The sequence below is a fragment of the Eucalyptus grandis genome, chromosome 8 (assembly GCF_016545825.1).
Source record: "Eucalyptus grandis isolate ANBG69807.140 chromosome 8, ASM1654582v1, whole genome shotgun sequence".
Taxonomy (NCBI): domain Eukaryota; kingdom Viridiplantae; phylum Streptophyta; class Magnoliopsida; order Myrtales; family Myrtaceae; genus Eucalyptus; species Eucalyptus grandis.
The window spans coordinates 43,328,091-43,351,697 of NC_052619.1; the positions used below are offsets into that span (position 1 = coordinate 43,328,091).

General features: G+C 40.8%; 2 protein-coding genes, 2 long non-coding RNA genes and 2 pseudogenes across 4 annotated transcripts; 1 reads left to right on the forward strand and 5 right to left on the reverse strand.

Annotated features, from left to right (window-relative positions):
- The first annotated feature begins 836 nt into the window (after window positions 1-836).
- Window positions 837-4,619, forward strand: LOC104455168 (annotated as a pseudogene).
- A 243-nt stretch (window positions 4,620-4,862) lies between these two features.
- Window positions 4,863-5,594, reverse strand: LOC104420081. Its single transcript, XR_005545974.1, has 3 exons — window positions 5,530-5,594; window positions 5,289-5,427; window positions 4,863-5,187 (listed from the first exon to the last, which is right to left on the reverse strand). It is a non-coding gene; the product is annotated as an uncharacterized LOC104420081 (long non-coding RNA).
- A 9,039-nt stretch (window positions 5,595-14,633) lies between these two features.
- Window positions 14,634-15,331, reverse strand: LOC120286117 (sucrose synthase 1-like). The gene is made up of 3 exons (XM_039300990.1): window positions 15,265-15,331; window positions 14,946-15,170; window positions 14,634-14,819 (listed from the first exon to the last, which is right to left on the reverse strand). The coding sequence occupies exons 1-3, from the start codon at window positions 15,315-15,317 to the stop codon at window positions 14,657-14,659; spliced, it is 441 nt and encodes a 146-aa protein (XP_039156924.1). The 5' UTR covers window positions 15,318-15,331; the 3' UTR covers window positions 14,634-14,656.
- Window positions 15,332-15,420: 89 nt separating this feature from the next.
- LOC104427163 lies at window positions 15,421-16,254 on the reverse strand (annotated as a pseudogene).
- Window positions 16,255-16,315: 61 nt separating this feature from the next.
- LOC120286406 lies at window positions 16,316-17,708 on the reverse strand. Its single transcript, XR_005545975.1, has 3 exons — window positions 17,621-17,708; window positions 16,754-17,265; window positions 16,316-16,505 (listed from the first exon to the last, which is right to left on the reverse strand). It is a non-coding gene; the product is annotated as an uncharacterized LOC120286406 (long non-coding RNA).
- A 412-nt stretch (window positions 17,709-18,120) lies between these two features.
- LOC104451477 (SH2 domain-containing protein A-like) lies at window positions 18,121-22,018 on the reverse strand. Its single transcript, XM_039299994.1, has 6 exons — window positions 21,881-22,018; window positions 20,032-20,223; window positions 19,208-19,408; window positions 19,042-19,131; window positions 18,356-18,433; window positions 18,121-18,195 (listed from the first exon to the last, which is right to left on the reverse strand). The coding sequence occupies exons 1-6, from the start codon at window positions 22,016-22,018 to the stop codon at window positions 18,121-18,123; spliced, it is 774 nt and encodes a 257-aa protein (XP_039155928.1).
- Window positions 22,019-23,607: the final 1,589 nt, after the last annotated feature.

Genomic DNA, 23,607 nt, shown 5'->3' on the forward strand with positions numbered 1-23,607 from the left:
ACAATAATCTTCCCTTAGTCGCTTCAGATTTATGGTAAATGTGGTCTGACAGGCAAAATAATCCATAGAACTTAGTCAGATTCTCACACTGTTTCCCATCTTGAACAGCTCCTCCAGATAGTTTTTTTCAAGTAAGAGATCTGTATTTTTTGATGCAAAGGTAACACATGTTAAGAAATCAACAATAATCTTCCCTGGCCTGGAACAGATATTGCACACGGAATGTGATATCTTAGAATTCTTTCGAAAACACATGTTCTTTATATCACTTTTTCTAGTTTCTGTAGTTTGAATGGGTTCCCAAGTCTATTTTGCAATTTGGTATATATTCTGAGCAATTTTCTGCTGGGATATTCTTAGGATTGTGGGGTTCATTGCCATGGTTCTTGTTCTCTGGTCGCCTGTTGTTGTTCCTCTATTTCCAACACTTGTGCAGAGCTGGATGTTGCATAGCTCCTCCGGAATTGCTGATTTTGCTTGCATTTTTGGCCTTTACATTGCTGTTATGAACTTGTTATGTTATGGGCAAGCGGATCCGTGGGTATGAATATCCCCTTAAACAATATGGGCTGGATTTGATGTCGATGCAGAAGGTATGGATTCAATCAAGTTCATATGTTTGACAAACATAGACCAGATGTTAGGCAGGTGCATTAACTGTGTATTGCATGTCACATGTCTTTGTCCCACACTTGCATCTCGGTTTCCCTATTGGTATATGCATACACTCAACTTATTATTAGCACTGTCATTTTTAGATTCAGCGATGACCCTGCATCGGAGAAGAAAATACTACCACAATATGATGATCCGGCTCAAGATGAAGTTAGTTTTTTTTTCTCTTTGCTGATTACAAGTGTCATATCTAGCTATTGCGTTCCCACTTCTTTTGATGGTTTCAGGGGTAACTCTTGACTCAAGTGGATGTTTGACCTATGAAGCTGAAAGGAAATTGGAAGAGGTAACTAGTTTTTCTGCATATTGTGGTTCAGCATTAGTTAGAATAGGAATGAGGTCTGCTTGGTCGTTCTAAAAAAGTTTCGTGTACTTCATATACAGCTAAGGAGGCTACAGGGTGTTTCTTCAAATAGTCATTGTAAAGATCTCACCTCGTCTGCCAAGACCTCGTCCGATTAATACACTCAAGAAGAATTGCTTCGATTCAGAAAGCCCAAGAAAAAGAAATCCTTACGGAAGAAAGAGAAGTTGGACTTAGATGCCCTTGAAGTGGAAGCAGTTTCAGCAGGGTTAGGTGTTGGAGATCTTGGATCACGTAAGGATGGGAGGAGGCAGGCTAGCAGAGAGGAACAAGAGAAAATTGAGGCTGAGATGAGAAAGAATGCCTACCAATTGGCCTATGCTAAAGCAGAGGAGGCATCTAGGTTACTGCGGGTGGAGCAAACTCTTCCTGTTAAGACAGAGAATGACGAAAACATGGTCATTGCTGATGACGACGAAGATCTTTATAAATCTTTACAGAGAGCTAGGAAATTGGCTCTAAAGAAGCAAGAAGAGGAGGGGGCTTCTGGTCCTAAAGCGATAGCTCTTTGTGCCAGTAGTATTCCCAGCGCACACAATGCAGAAAATCAGAGTGTCGCGATTGGAGAATCACAGGAAAGCAGGGTTGTCATGACAGAAATAGAAGGTTTTGTTTCAGGCCTCGAGGTTGATGAAGGTATACATTCGATTAATTCTGTGTTGGCCTGGACAATTTGTGATCATATTTTCTTTCTGAACTGTGGAACCCTTATTTTGTTCTCTAGATTTTTCAGATTATTGCCTTTTGCTGATTTGGGTAGCATTGCTGCTTATTGGGTCAAAACTAGTTTAAGTTGGCTGTTTAGTTTAGAATCCTGGTATTGTTTGGATGGTCAATAAGCAACATTTCTTTTTTATTCACTGTATGCATACTGAAAGACTGTTTGTAAGTGACTTATTTTAGAATTTGCCTTCTGTGTATGTGCGAACAAGCAGTGCACTTGATGCGCCTCATTGAACAACATCCTGGACAACTTGCAAACAAGTGGACTTTTCGCATACAACTTGCAGTCTGTTGCTCATGCAGTCACAGTAGCTTGTTTATTTGGGATGCATTTTAACTTCCGAACTAAATTCCTAATCGTTGGTCGAGGGGATTGCTGTCTTGAAGAGCGGTGGACTTATTCAACTGTTTTGGCCATATTGGAGTTGCTTAGTTTTAAAACCACGGTTAGTTTTCAGGATATATGCTGGCTAAGAACGATGTTGGTTCTACTGAGAAGGGGAGAGGGACATGCATATTGGGCTCGCATTGCAATTTTGAGATTTCATTCATGTAATTGAAATTACTTCCTCTTCAAATCGGTGTTATATCCACCAATTGCTTGATATGGTCTTTGGTGTCTGAAAGAATATGTGATGTTATTTTCTTATCAAGTGAGTTACTGAAATTGTGCCATTACCCGTCATTCCAGTTTCTCATTAGCCTTACACAGAAGATCTCTTCATGGATGAAGATGAAGCAGATAATGAAGTAAAAGATGAGCCCGGACGCTGGACAGAATTTAAAGAATTTGGTAATGATGAAGGTCCTGTTAATGAGGGTGAGGAGGAAGTTGTTCTGGATGAGACAATTCATGAAGCTGTAGTGGGGAAAGGGCTGTTAGGTGCCCTAAAGCTGCTCAAGGAATGGGGAACACTTAAAGAAACTGTTGAGTGGGGTGGTAGAAACATGGATAAGAAGAAAAGCAAGCTCGTAGGCACTGTGCTCTGCTCAGTATTTGGAGTTCTTGCAGTTTGTCAGATGCCAAGAGGTAAGTGACAGAGGGACTGCAGCATGTTATCCACTTTCCTTCTTTGCGGACCTTGCGATTGGTAAAGTGCCTAGGAGTCACTGATGATGGCCTGAAGCCACTTGTGGGATCACAAAAGTTAGAGTTACTTGTGATGGAAGATTGTCCTCAGATTTCAGAAAGGGGCCTTCAAGGTGCTGCAGAATCTGTTTCTTTCAGGCAAGACTTGTCATGGATGTATTGAAGCCATAGGGGCACCCATTCCTTCCTTGTGTCTATTGGATGGAGTAGTAAAAATATGTTTTCTTGTAGTTGTTCAATAGATTTTTATATGATTCAAAAAATCGTGCTGTTTGTGGTTAGAGGAAAAACAATTGTGCTGTCATTAGTTGCTGGACTGGTGTTGTATGTCCATGCCAAGGCATATGCCTTGCCTTCTTTTTCGTTGCGTAAGCAAAGCCCCTGTTGATGATGTACGGTATGTTAATTCATTATTAGGCTGCGTGAGTTTTTCTTGGCCTCCAAGTCTTCATTCATTGTCATTAGATGCCATGACAAGGCTCAAGTCATATGGGCAAATTCTCATCTTGGTCGGTCGAGGTGCTGTTACAGCAACTTCTGTTGCCCTTGTGGAAGAGTTTCTTTTCAGATCATGGTTAACTGAAGACACTGCTGCTGATCTTGGATATCACCCGGGAATTATTTTGTCAGGGCTTGCATTCTCCCTGTTCCGGAGGTACATTGCTTTAATTAAGTCATGTTCCTTCCAGCTTTTTGACTCATTTTTGTCCTTGGATTTTCTCCTTCAGTTTTCTGTTCTTCATTTGTTGTGGGAAAATGTCTATTGGGGCCAGGAAAAGCATGTTACTCAAAATATGACAAGTAAATCAGCACTCCTGGAAATCAGGCTTTAACTTGGTGACCACCCTTTTCTATTTTAAAGTAATCATGCAACACTGCTAGCCTGTTCTTACTGAAATCTTGGTTCTAGATTGAACATGCTTGCAATTTTTTTGTTTTTTTATCAAGAGAAGTTTACATAATAAACATTCTGACGATGAAGGCAAACTTATGACTTGCCAAACTTGCCTTCTTGAAAGGCTTAGATCTGTTAAGTGTCATGTCACATTCTTTAGCAGCTACAATGAGGACAATGTTCTTTCTTCTTAGCTTGATCTTTCATCCTTTCTCTTTTAGGTTAAAGCGTCTACTGGGAACCTGGTTCATGTTTCCGTCATGCACTTGATCAATTTGCTTCTGACCTGATCTTCCCTTTGAGTCAACATCAAAGATACTTGACTTATCCGCCGCATTTCAGGTCTCCATGGGCAATACCTGGGCTGTGGCTCTTATCACTAAGCTTGGCCGGGCTTCGACAAATCGGTGAAGGTAGCCTCTGTGTTCCAATTGGGCTCTGCGCAGGGATATTAGTCTTAAGTTGCACTCTCCAATCAGGTGGCTTTTTGATCTACAACCCCAACTTCCCCCTTTGGATAACGGGGACTCATCCTTTCCAACCATTCGGCGGGATAGTTGGCCTTACATTCTCTTTGGTGCTGGCAATTATGTTCTATCCAAGAGAAGCCGCCATGAAAAAGGAACTTACAAGATCCATACGGGAGTAGCTACATGACTTGTGGATTGATGCGCGATTTGGAGGGTATGAAACTCTCTGCATTCTATTTCTGGGTAGGCGCATCGGTAATGGGAGATGGTTTTAGCCTCTGTCGGTTTTTTTCTTCTTTTATTCATGAAGGTGTAGATAGAAATAGAAAACTCAGAAACAGAAGGCAATTTTGACAGAGTGTGTTGTGTTGATGCGTGTATAACGGAATCAATATTAAATTGTACAGTACGAGCTCTCTCCACCTCCTGTTCTTTTGTATTGATTGTCCTCTCTTCATATGTCAGATGTGTACAACTGACCGGAACAGTCAATTCCGGTATACAAGTTTTCCTTGTGATTTATTTTAGAAGACTTGTTTTGCCTCGGTAATTTTTTATTTATATTTCTTTTGGATAGTCTTGTGCTATATCCAAGGGACTCGCTACCATCGATCCGAGTAACACATTTAGATGCACATTGCTAGCTTAAAAGCGAAGGAAAAATGGTTGAACGTGAACTTACAAGTGGAAGACGACAGGTAAATTGAGGGGACACTGGGGAAAAGAAGGAAATTTCATTGAATTGACTTTTTGAAGAACCTAACCCAACATACATTCACAGCAGAAAGAAGCAAAAGAAAGATTGACGAAAGCAGTTGCAAAAAGAAAAGCAAAAGAAAAGGCTCTCTTCCAATCCAATGCAATGACAATTATTCCTCAACTCTTGAGAGAATTTGGAGCTGTCTGTCTCTTGATATCTGCCCTTTTGTTCACCTCTAACTCACTCAACGGCAAGGGGAACCGACTCGGCCTGTCAAGACAAAGGAGCAGCGTGTGAATATCCGAACAAGGAGTCAAAATATGTGTGCAGACTGTCGCGCTCATGATCTGATGAGAAGCCAAGTCTCTTACCAATTTCCGATACTTGAGGGCATAGAATATTTCTAGGTAGCGGCGGCTCTCAAGATGGTCGAGATTCGAGACGTGCTTCCAGAAGCTGTACACCGCCGTCAAGTTGAGCAGCCTCTCGGAGTAAATTTGCCATGTATACCTGCCAAAAGCAAAGCACCACATGTTACCCACTTGTTTCCAAGTTGAAATGTGCTCTTTTTCCCTATCAAAGATTGAACCTAACAAGAATCCCGGTCCTTACTTCTCCTCAATTCTCTGCACTGCCACCTGTGAGATCTTGTCCCAGTGGCTCGGGTCCACCTTGCACTTCTCAAAGAAGTCCGCGGATCTCCGCTGCCCGATCCCCGTGATAAGGATCAATGTGGAATCCAGACTTGCCGTGCACAATGATCTGACCGCCTTTGCAAGTTGCAAAGGTCGGCAATCCACATGTCATGGCCTCCACCACGGTCAGTCCAAAAGCCTCGTAGAGAGTGGGCTGCACAAATGCTCCCCTCATGTCGCAGATGTACTGGTAAAGCTCTCCATTCCTCACCCGGTTCATCTGGGAAGAGATCCACCTGAACTGGCCATTCAAATTGTACGTCTCAATCAGCCCGTACATCTTTTTTGTAATATATGGGTTTTAAAACAAGAAAAGAAAAGAAAAGAAAAAAAAGAAAGGTTTGAAAAGTCAAGAAAAGAGGCTGAAGAAAATAGTGGAACCTTGGCTGGGCTTTAAAAAAGAGAAAGAGGGAGAGAAAGAGAAGAGCAGCGAGCAGATACAAAAACAGGGGAAATAAAGAAACAGGGAGAGGAGAGAAAGAAGAGAAAGGAAAAAGGGGAAAAAGAGAAAAAAAAAATTGGCGCGCTCGTGATCTGGACGCCTCATCAAGCCGACACAAGTTTGTTTTGCAACGCAGGTAAATGATTGAAGCCTTTAATCATCTACTTGAAGCAATCGTCGCAATTAGGGCTCAAAATTCGGATTTCTTGGATATTTGTGCGGCGAAGCCCGATTTTTGAATCATTGAGCTGCATATTTTTTTAGAAATGGTTCTTTGGGATGTTGTGAAGCTATAGCATCTTACGGATTGTGACTTAAGCTTGCGGTTTGTCCGGAACGGAATTTTAAAGTTGAGGACGGGTTCTGAAACTATAGCGAATAGTAGCTTTAAGCCTTTTTTTTGTTATTTCCAGTGCTTTTTTGGGGCGGCTGAGTTGGGGTTGTTGTTGTACGTTAAGAGAGCTTTCTAACGACTATAAACAGCTTGAAACGGAATTTTGTGGAGGGATTTATGGCGTGACGAAGTTGGCACATGGCGGCGCCTAGCTGAAAATGATGGGTTATGCTAAATTAAGCTTTTGGGCGCATAGGTGTCATTTCATCGACAAATAGGCCTAATATAGGCGAGTCATTTTAAGAATATCATTTTTACTCAACCTTTTGATATTGTTTTTCCGTTAATTGTTAGGAATCCGAGTGCATTGGTTCGAGTAAGCGTCGTATTTGATTTTTGGCTTTTCCCAAGTGAGTGACACTATTTCTTCTTGTATTTTAAACTCATTTTTGAGAAACATAGTGGATTATATATTCATGAGTTGATAAAAAGCATCTTTTGTTGCATTAAAACATAATCGAGCTATTACTAATTTTTTGTTTTGAAAGAATGAGTTATATTTCGACTTCGATTTGAATAGTTGTTTGAAAAGGATTTGTGAAATTCTTGTGAAAGAATCTTAAAATGTTTTGAAGAAAACTTTGATATTTATATATCAAATTTTAAGTTGTGATATGATTCTTTTTAATGTTGGATTACTGGATATTGTGATATGATTCTCTTTCGAGTTGTTATTGTGCTCAATGTCTCTATGGACCTTGAGGGGTGTGGGTATGCGCATACTAGTCTAGGATATCCTTGTGAACCAAGCCACTGGCTAATAATAGGTGGAATCTTGATCGTCTTGTCACGGACATTAAATGTGGCCATGGCTAGACATTTGAGCATGAATTGATCAATGGAGTAGACCATTGGCATGTGATTTGAGTTTGGTCGATGGAAGACCATCAATGTATGATTTGATGAGATTAATCAATGGAATAGACCATTGATACATGTTTTATGAGATTGATTAATGGACTCGGACCATTGGTGCTTTCAATATTTGAATTATGATTTATAGTATGTTAAAATGAGTTAGGATTGTGTTTTTAAATGTGCATAGTGATTTATCGATCCGCTTATAAGAAATGTGTTACTCACTAAGCCATGGTAACTCATTCCTCTTATCTACTTGTTTTTCAAGTTCTTCAGTGAGTCACAAGTAGGCGTGAGCATTCATTCGGGGAGGACTTTTGTGGTGGAAACTTTTTGGTATGACTTTTTCATAGTTGATAAGTTCGTGAGTTAGTCTTTGGAGGAGGTGTACATTTGATTTGGTGGATTATAGAAATACTCTGATATTGTAACCAAATGCCCTTTTTGTCAAATAGATATATGTTGATGTATATATGTTGATATTAGGCTGAATTTTGGTTATGTTGAGACTGTGTTCTTTGGTAAAAGAACGGCCGTGGCATGCCCTTTTTCTTGTGAATCAAGGTGTGACATTTTTTGGTATCAGAGCTTAGGTTTTGATTTGTTTGGGTAGATATGGGACGATGTGAGATTAGGTGATAGATTTTAACGCATTAGCCTTTTAGATACTAAGTTGTAGCTCCATTCTTGAATTCAGGTGATCATTCGTGACTCGGAGACACTCGCTTCGCTTTGTAGAAATAGCAAACGCAAGCAAGTTGTTGCTCCTGATGTTAGAGACATGCCTCAAGCTTCTCGAAGTGCGTCTTTAAGGAGGAGACGAGAGGATCAACATGATGGAAGTCCCTAACTCACATGAAGTTAGGGAAGTGAACCAATGGTCATTTTCTTCGACTGACTTCGAGCAAGCCATGATTCATTGGTATCATCAGGCAAAGGAATTAAGTGGAGATGGAGCAACTAGCCCATACACCTTTGCCCAATTCAGAGAGGCGAAACCACCCACTTATGATGGGAAAGCTGATCCTCTTGCAGCTGAGCAATGGACTAGAAAGATCGAGGGGATCTTTGAAGCTGAAGGCATTCCTAAAGATAAGAAGGTTAGCTTTGTCTCTCAATACTTAAAGGGCGAGGCAGAGCATTGGTGGGAGGGAATGAGGCCAACCCTTAGAGACAACAGTGGTGCTATAACTTGGGAGGACTTTAAGCAAGTTTTCAATGCTCAATTCTTCCCAGTGTCATTTCAAGCCAAAATGAAGAGTGATTTTATACACATATCTCAAGGCAACTCCACGGTTTTGGAGTATGCAATCCGCTTTAATCAGATGAGTAGATTTGCTTAGCAATATGTGTCTAATGAGCAAGATAAGGCTTATCACTTTCAGAGGAGGCTCCGATATAAAATTAGTTCTGCACTCACACCTCTAGCATTGACAACTTATAAAGACATGCTAAAATGAGCCATCAGAGTGGAATAAAAGATTTTGGAGAGTGACGTACAAGGTGTACCTCAACATAAGAAGTTGAAATCCACTAACTATCAGGATAGCAGCGTCGGTGGTAGCGGAAAGAGGAAAGCTTTTAACCAGCCAGGAAAGTTCAGAATTCAAAATAATCCAAGCCCTTGTACTACCTGTGGGAAACGACATAGCGGTCCTTGTTACCGCAAGAGAGGAACATGCTTTATTTGTGGAAAAATGGGACATATGCCTCATCATTGTCCAACACAGAAGAATGCCCCCAGAGATAGTAGAGTATGTTTTGTATGTGGGCAACCTGGACATCTAGTATATCCTTGTTCTATGAGGAAGACTACCCTTCCAGTTCATAGACCACAAGAAGGCCAGCAAAGGCAAAGGATGACTATGAAAGTTTTTACAATGACAGAAGAGGATGCGGCGGCTTCTAATACAGTTGTTGAAGGTAATATTTCTATTGCCTCACAACTTGCTTATGCATTGTTTGATCCCGGTGCCACACATTCCTTTACTTCCATTGACTTTGCAAGAAAACTTGATATGTTGCCTGACCTTCTAAATTATGAATTGTGTATCAATACTCCCACTAGTGATTTCTTGATTGCTGATTGTGTTTTCAAGAATTGTTTGTTGTGAATTGATGACGTATTATTACCTGTGGATTTGGTGGAATTAAATATATGGGATTTCGATGTTATTCTAGGGATGGATTGGTTATCAAAATATCATGCCATTTGTCGATTGTTATTCAAAGAAAGTTATTTTTCGACCTCCAAATCAACCAGAATTTTCTTTCTTGGGAGTTATAAAGGCACTTTTCAAGGTTAATTTCAGCTATACAAGCAAGAAGCTTTTGAAAATGGTTGTTGTGGTTATTTGGCTTGTGTAAAAGACACAAGCAAGGAACGAGTAAAGCTAGAAAATGTTCATGTTGTTAAAGAATTCCCTGATGTATTTCCTGAAGATTTACCTGGCTTGCCTCCAGATAAAGAGATAGAGTTTTGCATCGATTTAATGCCTGGTACAACACCCATCTCTAAGACCCCATATCGGATGGCACCTTCTGAATTGACTGAATTGAAGACACAACTGCAAGAGCTTTTGGATAAGGGTTTTATCAGGCTGGTGTATCGCCTTAGGGAGTTCCTATTCTATTTGTGAAGAAGAAGGACGGTAGTATACGACTTTGCATAGATTACTGAGAACTCAACAAGGTGACGATAAAAAATAAATATCCTTTGCCCCAGATTGATGATTTATTGGATCAACTTCAAGGGGCTCAAGTATTTTCTAAGATCGACCTTTGTTTTGGGTATCATCAGTTGAAGATAAAAGCCGATGATGTGCCAAAGATCACTTTCTAGACAAGATATGGGCATTATGAATTCCTTGTCATGCCTTTTGGGTTAACGAATGCACCTGTGGCTTTCATGGATTTGATGAACAGGTATTCGAGCAATTTCTTGACGGATTTATTGTGGTATTCATTGATGATGTTTTGGTGTATTTGAGGAGTTTGGAGGAATGTGAACAACGCTTGAGGGTTGTTAAAGAAGTTGTATGCTAAATTTAGTAAGTGTGATTTCTGGCTTGATCATATAGAATTCTTGGGTCATGTAATATCAAAGGATGGTATCTCAGTTGATCTAAAGAAAGTTGAAGCAGTTGTTCAATGGAATTGCCCTACCAGTGTCACGGAGGTAAGAAGTTTTCTTGGGTTAGCATGTTATTATAGGAGATTTTATAAAGGGTTTTCTAAAATTGCCAGTCCACTTACTCGCTTAACTCAAGGGAGTTAAATTTGTGTGGTAGATCAATGTGAGCGCAGTTTCCAAGAGTTAAAGAGGTGATTGGTGTCAACTCCTATATTAACTTTGCCTTTAGGAACTAGTGGCTTTACAATTTATTGTGATGCATCTAAGGAAGGTTTAAGTTGTGTTCTTATGTAGGATGGTGAAGTTGTGGCTTATGCCTCTAGACAGTTGAAGGCTCATGAGAAGAACTATCCTACTCATGATCTAGAGTTGGCGGCGGTTGTGTTTGCCTTAAAAATATGGCGGCACTACTTGTATGGTGAAAACTGTAAAGTCTTTACCGATCATAAGAGTTTGAAACATATTTTTACTCAAAAAGAACTGAATATGAGGCAAAGAAGATGGCTTGAACTTCTGAAGGATTATGATTTATCCATCAATTACCATCCAAGTAAAGCTAACGTGGTAGCTGATGCCTTGAGTCGCAAATCCTCTGGAAATATGGCATCATTGCTCACTTCTCAAAAGCCTATTCTTGAGGATATGAGAAAGCTAGACCTGGAGGTTTTGGTCCATCAATTTGGTGCTCGATTAGCTAATCTTCAAGTACAATCGACATTGATTGATAGAATCAAGGCTAAACAAAATGAAGATCCTCAATTGGAGAAGATCAGAGAAGGTGTAGAAGCTGGGAAACAAGATGACTTTAGTATCCACGTAGATGGGTCACTGAGGTTTCGTGGTTAGTTATGTGTTCCTAATGATTCAAAATTTAAAAAGGAGATACTACAAGAAGCTCCTAGCACTAGATTCTCAATTCATCCAAGAAGCACCAAGATGTACAAGGATTTGAGAGGAAATTTTTAGTGGATCAATATGAAGAAAGATATTGTGAAGTTTGTCTAATTTGCCCAAGTGAAAGTGAGCTCGTAAAATTTGCCAACAGTACCTAAAGTGACCAATTTCATCGTCGGCTTACCGAGGACGCCTAGATGGTAAGAATGCCATATGGGTGATTGTTGATCGATTGACTAAATCTGCACACTTTTTGTCTTATCGATTCGGTCTTTCACTTGAAGACATGGCGAAGCGATACGTCAACGAGATAGTGAGACTTCATGGAGTTCCAGTGAGTATTGTTTCCGATAGAGATCCCAGGTTTGTGTCCAACTTTTGGAAGAGTTTACAAGGGGGCGTTAGGTACTCAACTCAACTTTAGCACAGCTTTTCATCCACAAACGGATGGCCAATCAGAAAGAACTATTTAGACATTAGAGGATATGTTACGATCTTGTGTTATTGACTTTGGTGGTTCGTGGGATGAACATTTACACTTGGCAGAGTTTTCTTATAATAACAGCTATCATTCAAGTATTAAAATGGCTCATTTTGAAGCTTTGTATGGGCGTAAATGTAGGACTCCTGTTTGCTGGGATGATGTTGGTGAGAAAAGATTAACTGGGCCTGAATTCATACAGCAATCAGAAGAGAAAATCAGATTCATTCGAGAGTGTTTGAAAACAGCTCAAAGCCGTCAGAAAAGTTATGCGGACCTTAAGAGGCGCAAAGTAGAATTTAATGTAGGAGATCATGTATTCTTGAAGGTTTCTCCTATGAAGGGCGTCATGAGATTTGGCACACGTGGTAAATTAAGCCCAAGGTATGTAGGACCATTTTTGATATTAGAAAAGATTGGTGAAGTTGCTTATAAGCTAGCTTTACCTCCAGCATTATCTGGAGTCCATAATGTGTTTCATGTATCCTTATTACGGAAATATGTGCCAAATCCTGATCACGTATTGGATTTTACACCATTGAAGTTGAGAGAAAACTTAACGTACGAAGAGCAGCCCATTCGTATTATCGATAAGAAGGATCAAGTGTTGCGACGACGCACTATTCCTTATGTGAAGATCCAATGGCAAAATCACACAGAGAGAGAGGCCACTTGGGAACTCGAGGAAGAGGCAAGGCGCAAATACCCTCGCTTGTTTCATGATTGAGGTGCCTTTAAATTTCGAGGACGAAATTTTTTTAAGAAGGGGAGAATGTAATATATGGGTTTTAAAACAAGAAAAGAAAAGAAAAGAAAAGAAAAGAAAGGTTTGAAAAGTCAAAAAAGGGAGGCTGAAGAGAACCGTGGATACTTCGGATGGGCTTTAAAAAGAGAGAAAGAGGGAGAGAAAGAGAAGAGCAGCGAGCAGAAACAGAAACAGGGGAAGACGCGAAACAGGGGAGAAGAGAGAAAGAAGAAAAAGGAAAAAGGGAAAAGGGAAAAAAAGGGGAAAAATTTTGGTGCACTAGTGACCCGGACGTCTCATCAAGCCGACTCAAGTGTGTTTAGCAAGGCCGGTAAGAAATTGAAGCCTTTAATCACTTGCTTGAAGCAATTGCCGCAATTAGGGCTCGAAATTCGGATTTCTTGGGTATTTGTGTGGCGAAGCCCAATTTTTGAGTCGTTAAGTGGTAATTTTTTTTAGAAATGGTACTTTGGGATGTTGTGAAGCTATAGCATCTTTCGGATCGTGATTTGAGCTTACGGTTTGTTCGGAACGGAATTTTGAAGTTGGAGGCGCAATCTGGTACTGTAGCGAACAGTGGCTTCGAGTCTCTTTTTTTTTTTTGTTATTTCCAGTGCTGTTTTGGGGCGGCTGAGTTGGGGTTGTTGTTGTACGTTAAGAGATCTTTCTAACGACTATAAGATGGCTTGAAACGGAATTTTGTGGAGGGATTTATGGCGTGACGAAGTTGGCGCATGGGCGGCGCCTAGCTGAAAATGATGGGTTTATGCTAAATTATGAGCTTTTGGGGCACGTAGGTGTCGTTTATCGACTAATATGCCTAGTATAGGCGAGTCGTTATAAGAATATCATTTTTTACTCGGCTTTTTGATATTATTTTCCCGTTAATTGTTAGGAATCCGAATGCGTCGGTTTGTGTGAGCGTCGTATTTGATTTTTGGCTTTTCCTAGGTGAGTGACACTATTTCTTCTTCGTATTTTAAACTCATGTTTCGAGAAACGTGATGGATTATATATTCCATGAGTTGATAAAAAAGCATATTTTGTTGCATTAAACGGGATCGAGCTATTACTAATATTTTTGTTATTCGAAGGGAGTTATATTCCGACTTCGATTTGAATAGTTGTTTGAAAAAGGATTTGTGAAATTCTTTGTGAAAGAATCTTGAAATGTTTTGGAGAATGCTTTGATATTTATATATCAAATTTCGAGTTGTGATATGATTCTCTTTTTAATGTTGGATTACTGGATATTGTGATATAATTCTCTTTCGAGTTGTTATTGTGCTCAATGTCTCTATGGACCCTGAGGGGTGTGGGTATGTGCATACTATTCTAGGATATCATTGTGGGCCGAGCCACCGGCTAATAATATGTGGAGACCTTGCCAAGGGGGGAATCTTGTTCGTCTTGTCACGGGCGTTACGCGTGACCATGGCTAAACATTTGAGCATGAATTGGTCAATGGAGTGAACCATTGACTTATGATTTGAGTTTGGTCGATGGAGTAGACCATCGATATGATTTGATGAGATTAATCAATGGAATAGACTATTGATGCATGTTTTACGAGATCGACTAATGGACTCGACCATTGGTGCTTTCAATATTTGAATTATGATTTGGTATTATGATAAAGTGAGTTATGTTTGTGTTTTAAAATGTGCATAGTGATTTCTCGATCCGCTTAGAAGAAATGTGTTACTCATTGAGCCGTGGTAGCTCACTCCTCTCATCTACTTGTTTTTCAGGTTCTTCAGCGAGTCACGAATAGGCGTGAGCGTTCGTTCGGGGAGGACTTTTTGGTGGAAATTTTGGATATGGCTTATGCATAGTTCATAAGTTTATAAGTTAGTCTTTGTAGAAGGTTTATGTTTTGAATTTTTGTGGATTATAGATATACTCTGATATAGATTTGGTAACCAAGTGCCCCTTTTTGTCAAATATATATATATGTGGATGTATATATGTTGATATCGGGTTGAATTTTGGTTACGTTGAGGCTGCGTCCTTTGGAAAAAAGGACGGCCGTGTCATGCCCCTTCTTCTTGTGAATTGGGGTGTGACATTTTTCATCTCGGCTTGCTCTTCCAAGTCCTAAGATTCCTTCCTCCGGTCACCACCGACCACAACCAAGTTGATCAGCTCTCTCAGGCAGGTGTTCTTTCCGTACCACTTGACCAGCCCAGTTAAGTTCTTGACACAGTCCAGTCTTGCCATGGTGAACAAGATTGGCTTGTTCCGGTCCTTCAATACGCATCTGTTTTGACATTAACCAACACATCCATGTCAGCTTTTGTTTGAGCTTGAACATTATCATTCAAAACACAGCATGCTAATGTAGGTCCAAGTCCAGTATGGGAGGGGAAAAAAACTCCAAAAACTCAGGTGTTCCTTGTTCTTCACATTGCTGAACAGAAGTTCTTCGATCTCAGCATGGAAAGATTTCAACCTCCACTTCTCCTCCGTGTAGGAGAAATAAATGCTCATATCAGCTCCTGGTGACACGATGTTGAATTTGGGATCGAAAGCATCAATGCCATGGACGACTTGGTACAGTCCAGGAAGTGTAAAAGCGGTGTGACTTTCATATTGCCCAACCGTGTCCTTGCTGAAAACATATAACTATATGAGCAGTTTAGCACATTGTGGTGGATGGAGGAGCATTTTAGCATGAATCCACATCTGAAAGAAAGATCAGTTACCTTCTGGCAATCAACTGGAAGGTGCCGGTGATTATAAAGTCGGTGTGGTTCATGGCTATGAGATCTGCTGTAAGGCGGCAAGAGAAATGATATTTTTCCTCGAACTTTTTCCAGTAGATGTCGATTCCGGGTATTTGGTCTTCTCAAGGGCATGAGCTATTGTGCACTGCATAATAAATCAGAAGAAACTAATATTTAGCATTTGGTCTTTGATTAGTCATAGTGCCACTATAGAGAGTAAAACTAGGAAGGGACAAACCTGCGTAACGCCCAACTTATGTTAACATCACTGTAATTGCTGATGATCAGATCGGGCTTGCCTTGTAGTTCTCCAGCAATTTCATTAGCGACATCCTGATGAGAGAAGATAAGGTTAGTCTTCATATTACGAAAGATTGGAATGTTGACAAGAAATCCTCGCAAAGTATAATCTTATGAGCTAATATACCTCGGTGTATGTTTCCAAGTAAGGCCACACTTCAAATTGTGAAATCCACTTCCGCACCATCCCTTTCTCTGTTCTAAAGGGAACTCAAAGAATGTGGGAGTATTCTTTTCCAAAAACCTTTTCAAGATGCTAGTTGCACGTGGTTCCTACTGCATCAGGAAGAAGACGAGTGACCTGCAGCCAAGAGAGGCAGGACACAAAACAAACATAACGAGTTAGTTGGATTGGCCAGCAAAAAACTATTCCAATATCAGTAAAAAAGCAAGAACCTACGATGAGGATCCGAGGAGTAATATCCAGCCCTTGTTGTTTGATACGGTGAAGCATCTCACTCTCCAATGCACGAACTTGGTCCCAGATGTACACAACCTACAAAATGTGAACAATGCATGATGATGGAATTGCATGTAGAAATACTGGCAAGAGATGCTAAATCAATATTTGAGACGATTAATTACCTGGCCACCGGTATCGGGATATCCAAGGACATCGTCTTGGGCAAAGTAACCGTGAGGTGACATGGTAACAACGTTAAAGACCATGGGGATTCTTCCTGAGAAATTCTTGAGGGTGCATGGATCGGGAGCCCAAGACAATCCAGAAGAAGCCGAATCATTTCAAGCACACGGTCGGCGGTGTCGCCCCAGCCCCTCTCTAGCCCAATTTCCTGAAACTTGTGCTCAAACTGAGAGTGAGGTGTCTCAGGTTTGAGGGCAGAGAGGTACTCCTCTGCCTTCCTCAGGACATGTTGGAGCGAGAAGACATTTTGAATTCTTGTGTTGACCATCACATTCTGCATCACAGATCAGCATAAATGAGTCTCAAGTAATTGTCTGTGAAAAAAAAAGGATTCAGTCCATGCATCTAAAATATGAGCAACTCTGAACTGTCCTTTCAACAGTCATGAAGTTATGTGAATGTCGCAATGTTTCCTTTGAGTTGTCATTTACACAATCTTGTTAATACAATTGAGTGATACACGCGGCACATAAGAAGTAGATCTGAGAGAGTGAGATGAGTGTTATCTGCCCATGGGCTTACCTTTCCTTTGTAGCAATGAACTTGAAGGAACTCAAGCAGAGGGTGCAAGCTCTCCTTGTCATGGAAGAGCTTTGCCGAAAGGTGGCGGTTGAGGAACTCCACTCCATTTCCAATGGACTTCGAAAGAGTTGGGCAGGGAAATTGGGTGGTGAATGGCTCAAAGTCCAATTCAAGCACAAAGTTTCCATTCAAACTGCAACAGAGTAAGCGGCATTCATTTACATATTCTAGATCTCATGATGTAATGCCGTGACTGCCAACGATCCACAAATTCGAGTAACCTACAGTCCTTCCGCCAAAAGCAAAGCATGCTAGCATCCATGTGGTGCTAAAAGCCAAAAATGAAAAAAGAAAGACTTACTTTCCATCGACGAGTTCTTCCTTGAAATGAAGGAACTCGGTCACTTGCAACTCCTCAACAACCAGGGCATGGATTTTACCCTAATGTACTCCCACACACCAGGCCTAGGACGCACAGCAAGGGCAATCCATGGAGGCAAGACTATTGCTTCCTAAAGAACAAAAGCATATCGATAGAATAATAAAAGAGATCAAATGGAAAAAGATATTTTTCATACACAACAATGCATACTAGAAGAGCTAATACCCTGGTGGGGGAAAACTAGAAAACCAAGAAGGCACTAAACTTGCCACACCGATAATTTAGTAAATGTAGTTCATGCTAATGCAGAGGAGAACACACATACAAGCAGAAATGTCACATATAAAAGTTTGAATCAATAATAGGTCATTACAGCTACTCTTAGGCATGTATTATTATATTCTTTTTTACGTGTACTTAGGAATTGAATTCAAAAAATGTTTTGGAATTGATTCAAGTTGATCAACTGTATTAAGTATGAACACCTTATGTATGCCCAAACGTATTTATATGAAGAGGAAAAATTGGTCCAAGTTCTTGCAGTTCTACTGTAAGTTTTTCTTGAAGAGGTGATCTAACCATTGTCGCTAACAATGTTTAAGAAAATATTCAACCAAAGAAAAATTTAATCTACAACCTACACACATGATTACTCTGCCCAGCTAGTGATAATTTTTTTTTTTTTCTATTTACTTGGATTAGGCAATCTCTAGAGCATGCTAGTACCGCTTAACATATTAATGAGATGCTACTATCAATTACCCCCATGCCATCTACTTTTCCTGTATACAGTCCTACTCAAATATTTGCAAACAAACCGCAGGCCACTAATGCAATCTTTAATTCAGATGACAAGCTATCATTAGCGTAATACAAATCACCCAACCAACATCTACCTGAGATATCTTGAGCTTAAAAGAAGTGCGGCCATGCAATAATTTGCTAGGTTTCTCATAGGAATCGAATTCGATTCCATCATAGCTTGTCAACGGCGGGGCTTCATCATCACTGGTTTCTCCACCAGTGACCCACTGTTAGCATACAAAAGTGAAGCAACAACCTACCAAAAAAAAAAAAACACAATTTATTAACAGCACCTTATCTATGATTTTTTTCTTTTTCCTTTTTTTCTCTTATGATAGTTGTTTTTAGGTGGGGTTAGGTGGGGTTGGTGAGAGAGAGAGAGAGAGAGCCACAGTAAGAAGCAAGAAGAAGCAAACCTCCATTTCCTTATTCACAATCTGGCCAAAGGCATCTAGCAAGACAACATCCAACGCAAAGTTCCTCCGACACGATGCCTGCAATTCAGTAAACCAATTGTCACTGCATATTGGAAGAAGGCCGTAGCTAGAGCATGGCACCTGACTTTTAAGGAGTAAATTGAACGTTACATATAAGGAGCCTATTGGGTTTCAAAGAAGGAAGAACAGACTCATACAACCACGCTGAATGTGAAACACCATTGAGTAAGCTTTCTCCACCCGTCTCATTTCCCAGACACACTTGCAAGGAAAGCTATGACCCAGTCAGTCAATCATTAATATAAATTCATTTTGGATAGACAATTACAAGGAATCTCCAATTCGCAATCTTGCTTTGGAAGCACAACGGGAAACAATTGGAAAAGCTGAAATTGCAAATACTTAAGCCATATCAGAAATTGATACTTTTTCCAAAGAGGCAAGCTTTAGAGCCAACTTTTTTCTATTGAAAGAAAAACAACAAAAAAAGTCGGAAGCTATTAACATAGAAATATCGCTTCCTGACGTCACAGAAAAAGATTCAACTTCGTCAAGGCAGTTCAACGACAAATGCTTAACACTGGAGGTGACACTCAATTAGATTTTGTCAAAAAAAAACAAAAATGTAGTGGTGATAGGATTAAAAGGAAGATACAACGACTTACCTTTCCACCCACGATACTCCAGACACCATCACTACCTTCTTCTATGTCAGAAGCAGATGACTTGTCAATAGCTAAGTGTACAGGTGAGTCCTGGCATTGCAGGAAAATATTCATTAAAGAAATCATATCCACATGAATAAGGTCAAACAAACTCAACAGAAGGTACCTTATAATGATCCTCAATGGATGAAGAAGGGTGCAAGACCTTTGGACTGTATAAATAACCTTCTATACCATCATCAGTTCCACTGGTACTAACCAAACTTATTTTCCTTAAAGGGCTAGATTCTCCTTCTTTTGAGGCACTTAGGGGCTTCTCATCCACCACTTCCCCGTCACTGTGAAGCCGTAAAAGTTCACTTGAGACCTGCCATGAAGATAGAACTTTGAGCAATTTACAAAGGGAAAAAGGCCCTAAGAGTAAGAAACCTAGGAAAGACAATGACATCATAAGATTGACAAGAGACTTTTCGGTTGAGCACCATTTATGCAATCTAAAATTCTACTTTATCTCTTTCATCATACCGACAATGAGACATAGACTTACATGAAATTTTGCAGATAACAATTCTTGTCTAAGATCCTCCAGATAATGCATGCAATCAGTTAATCACAGGCACTCCAATGAATATGAAAAGAATCATACTCCATGCATGTACTCTATAAAAGCTTGTTCTTTTCAGTCACAATGAAAGTGCAACAGTTCTATGTGCTATATGAATATCAATCCAATATGCCTTACTTTTATATATTTGAAGATCATGCACCATTCATACAATTCCAATTACATCTGAAAATGATTGGTTAAAGGTAAAACAGACAGATAAAATGTTCAGTAACAACTTGCTTCAGCTCGGCAGCTTGAACCAATAAGTGGTAAACATGACAGACATTAATGTGCTCAGCTATAGCCATAAAAATTTCAGCAGTTATCAACTCAAAAGGAATGAGCAGTGTAGAAAGAGTAATTCAGACACTTGATATACATACCTGACAGCCAACATGGACCCATTTTCCAAATGGAAACTTGCTATCTGAAGAAGTGTATGATTTTTCACTTGAAAAAGGAGAAACCTCAGAATCAGGAGATTCTTTTTGTGGAGGAAGCGATGGCAGAAGCGTGAGTCTCTTATCTCCATTCAAAACGAGAATTGGGAAACCATCCTTGACATCTGAGTTCACCTGTGTGAGAATATTTTTAACCCCATTAACCATAGAACTTTGAGCTGAAAAGAGAAGTGACAGGCAACACTATTTGTGATTATGGTATACATCATCCCTTAATCACCATTTTCGAATAGTCCCTTGTGTCACAAAGCAAGATAGATCGCAATAGGGGACGGAAAAAAAAAAAAAAACAAGACTTGACGCATTACAAAGGATTGATCCCAAACAAATCCACAAAAATCAATAAGCTTTGGTTCCACAAACATGCATTGATACTCAGTATACCATCTAACAGGAACAACACAGCAATAGACTTCAATGAACGTGAAAAGACACTCTTGGGAAAATTCTACAATAATTCAAACTCATCATAATCAGACCGACAGACACAACCCAAGAGCCGAGCAACGGTGATCGATCCAAACCAACGCAAAGCATCCCTCCAAATCACAAAATCCAACAACCGATGAGTGATCAATCGCTAAAACAACCGCCAAACAAGCAACTCATAATACCCAACCTCTCCAAACATAAAAAAATTCACATAATTGAGAAACGAACACCGTCCCTCCCATAAAAACCAATGAACCAAAAAGGGACGAAAAAAAATGGAAAAACGGCGGCTTTCCTCTACCTGACGGAAAATGGTACAAGGGAAAGTGGCGGACTTCAAGAGATAAACCCAGAAGCAGAAAAGCAAGGATCCATCTTCTCCTTCTTCTCCTTCATCTCGTTCTTGTTCTTCCTCCTCCTCTGCTTCAACGTCGAGCCTGAGATCACCGAGCGAAGAGTAACGACTCAGGTGGATCGTGCTCTCGCTGTCCGCCACTAGTATATCTAGCCTCGCAAACCTCTTTTGCTGGGGGTTCATTAAAAGCAAAATAAAATTTATTAAATTTCAACTTTGACCCATTTGAAAATATTTTCGTTGCCGCTTGCCTCTACGGTCTCGCTTCTCCCGTGTCATTCTCTCCGAGTGCGAGAGAGAGTGGGGCGGAGAGTTTTCTTTGAGCGCTCCATTTCGCCGCCGCCGCCGCCACCATCCTACTCCTCCTCCGACGCCGCAGCGTGTCCGGGAGAACGGTAGGCATCTTTTTTCTTTCTTCGAAGTGTTGTGTGCGTGTTCGGTGCTCGTGATTAGATCTATGCACGATTTGATGTGCGAACGAGCTATTTTTGGTGGGACGGGAGCCGATGAGGCGCTAGTTTGAGTTTTGACCGGATCTTTTCTTGAGGATTTCATTTAGCTTGTTTTGCGGAGGAGTTTTCTTTGGGTTTTTGGGTTGTGAATGGAAGAAGTGTGCTTTCCGGATTTCGATCTTCAGTTCCTTTCCAAGAGATTGATGGGTTTGACTAGGGCTGTGCAACCGGACTGGGTGAACCGGTTCCCGGTCCGGCCCACCCAAAAAACAGGTCGGGAACCGGTTCTGGTTGAAACTGGTGCGGGAATCGGTTCTCAAAATTCAAACTCTGTTTGAACCGATTCCCGTCCCAGCCCACCCAAAAAAAACAGGTCGGGAACCGGTTCTTGTTGAACCGGTGCGGGAATCGGTTCTCAAAATTCAAACTCTGTTTGAACCGGTTCGAAAAATTACCTACCGGGAACCAAATCGATCGGACCAGTTTTTAAGGCAGCCCCAAAATCGAAAACCCTAATTCGTTTATACTTTACCTCTCTCACACGGTCACACGACTCATCCGCAGACTTGCTTTTCTTTCGTCGCGCCATCGCCGGATCCTTCGGTGCGAGAACGCTACCACCGTCGCCACCGCCGGGTTCGCCACCGTCGCCGCCGCGCACCCTCGACATCGTCCGCACCCAGTTCCAAGGTCTCTCTCTCCATTGTCTGTGGGGGTGGCCCGCCTGCTTCGATCCGATCAAGGTGATGATCTTCTTGAATTCCCTTGGCTTCTTCTCTCGTGTGGTTCGCCGATTCGTTGCCCGCTAGCGAATGTCTTTCCGGGTCGATGCTATTTTGCGCTCGTGTCCTCGTGGATTGGTTGCTTTGTCCTAAGGAAATCGTTTGTTCCTTGCGTTCTCTTTCACTTTGTTGTTGTGTATGCTCTGTTAGGTGTCTTCTTCTGTCGGCCGTTGGATGGTTCGTTCGTCGGTGACGTCAGCTGAATTCGGCCCTGCGTCATCGAGTTGGAGTGTGTATCTGTGTTGATCTTTGCTGTTCGTGTGCGGTCATGGACGGTGGAGCGGCAATTCCAGCTGTGATTGCCCGAATTTGAGCTCTGCAATGCCGGCCATGTGTCTTTATTGTTGAAGATTCTCTTCTTCTTTTTTTTTCTTTCCCACGGTGGTATGTCAAAGTTCTCGTCTATCGATCGATTATTTGGGTAGGCGTTGAAGTCAGATGATTTGGGGGCTTTGGTGATTTGAGGGTTTTGGACTCGAATGATCTGTAAGGATCGCAGGTCGTTGCCTTTACAACAGGATGAATGCATCATGATTAGGTAGTCAAACGTTCATAGCAGCATTTTTGTTTTGGTTTCATGTGGATCGTTGGTTGAGTTTTTCCTTTTTAAGTGATTTCCACAAAAGTCATCTCCTTGTAAGAGCTGTTTGGACCTGAGTTCCATCCATGTCAAGAGGATTAAACTTTTTTAGCATCGATGGAATCTATTAATTCTTACATATGATGCGAATATGTGTCGCAAGAGAGCTGTTGGTTGAAATCTCTGGTAAAAGTAGGTTGTTTAGAATCTTTTTTTTTTTTTGAAGTATCCTACATTGATTAGTGGAAGCATTTTGCATTCAAACGCTTTATCTTACATATGAGATGCTGTATAGCAATTTTTATGTAAAATATGTTCCAATATAAACATGTTTAATCCTGTTCCCAGATCAGAAAAATAGGGTGGGTTGGGAACAGGGTCCAATGCAAACACTGTCGAATACAGGATCCAAGTTTAGACCCTACTCACCTTGGACCCGATCACCCCTAGTTTTGACCCATGATTTCTTTCCGATTGATCCGTCGAGTGAATTGATGATATGGGCACGCTGGTTTCGATCTGTCTTTCCGGTACATTTTTCGGCGAGGAAACAATATGCCATGAACCAAGGCTTGCAGTTGAATTGTTTGATCAAATGTCTCAACCAAGGAGCATTTCGGTTTTTATAGCTCTTGTGTGTATTTGTTATGCCTGGTTTTTGTTTAATAAAAAATGTGTGTCGCTCCCGGTTGTCACGACCTCTTTTTTTCCTCCGAGGGAAAAGGAAGAAAGGTTTAGGGGTATTTGCCTAAAGAAGCGGACTAATGGCCTTAAATTAGGCGCGGGCTCTCCCAAGCCCATATCTCGCGTGACGTTAGATTTCATATTTCAATTATTAACAACTTAAATATTTCTAGGAGTCGCCACTAGCCTATTGGGGTCAACTAGAAACCAATC

Bases quoted from the DNA above. Each gene is read 5' to 3' on its own strand.
- LOC104451477 (XM_039299994.1), bottom strand. From the start codon at position 22,018: ATGTCGAGGGTGCGCGGCGGCGACGGTGGCGAACCCGGCGGTGGCGAC. The intron at 20,224-21,880 runs GTAAAGTATAAA...ATTCTCACACAG, and splicing joins CGTGTGACCGTGTGAGAGAG to GTGAACTCAGATGTCAAGGA. The intron at 18,434-19,041 runs GTAAGTCGTTGT...ACTGAATTGCAG, and splicing joins GGAGTATCGTGGGTGGAAAG to GCATCGTGTCGGAGGAACTT.
- LOC120286117 (XM_039300990.1), bottom strand. From the start codon at position 15,317: ATGAACCACACCGACTTTATAATCACCGGCACCTTCCAGTTGATTGCC. The intron at 15,171-15,264 runs GTAACTGATCTT...ATATGTTTTCAG, and splicing joins TTCCAGTTGATTGCCAGAAG to CAAGGACACGGTTGGGCAAT. The intron at 14,820-14,945 runs GAGTTTTTGGAG...ATGTCAAAACAG, and splicing joins GTGAAGAACAAGGAACACCT to ATGCGTATTGAAGGACCGGA.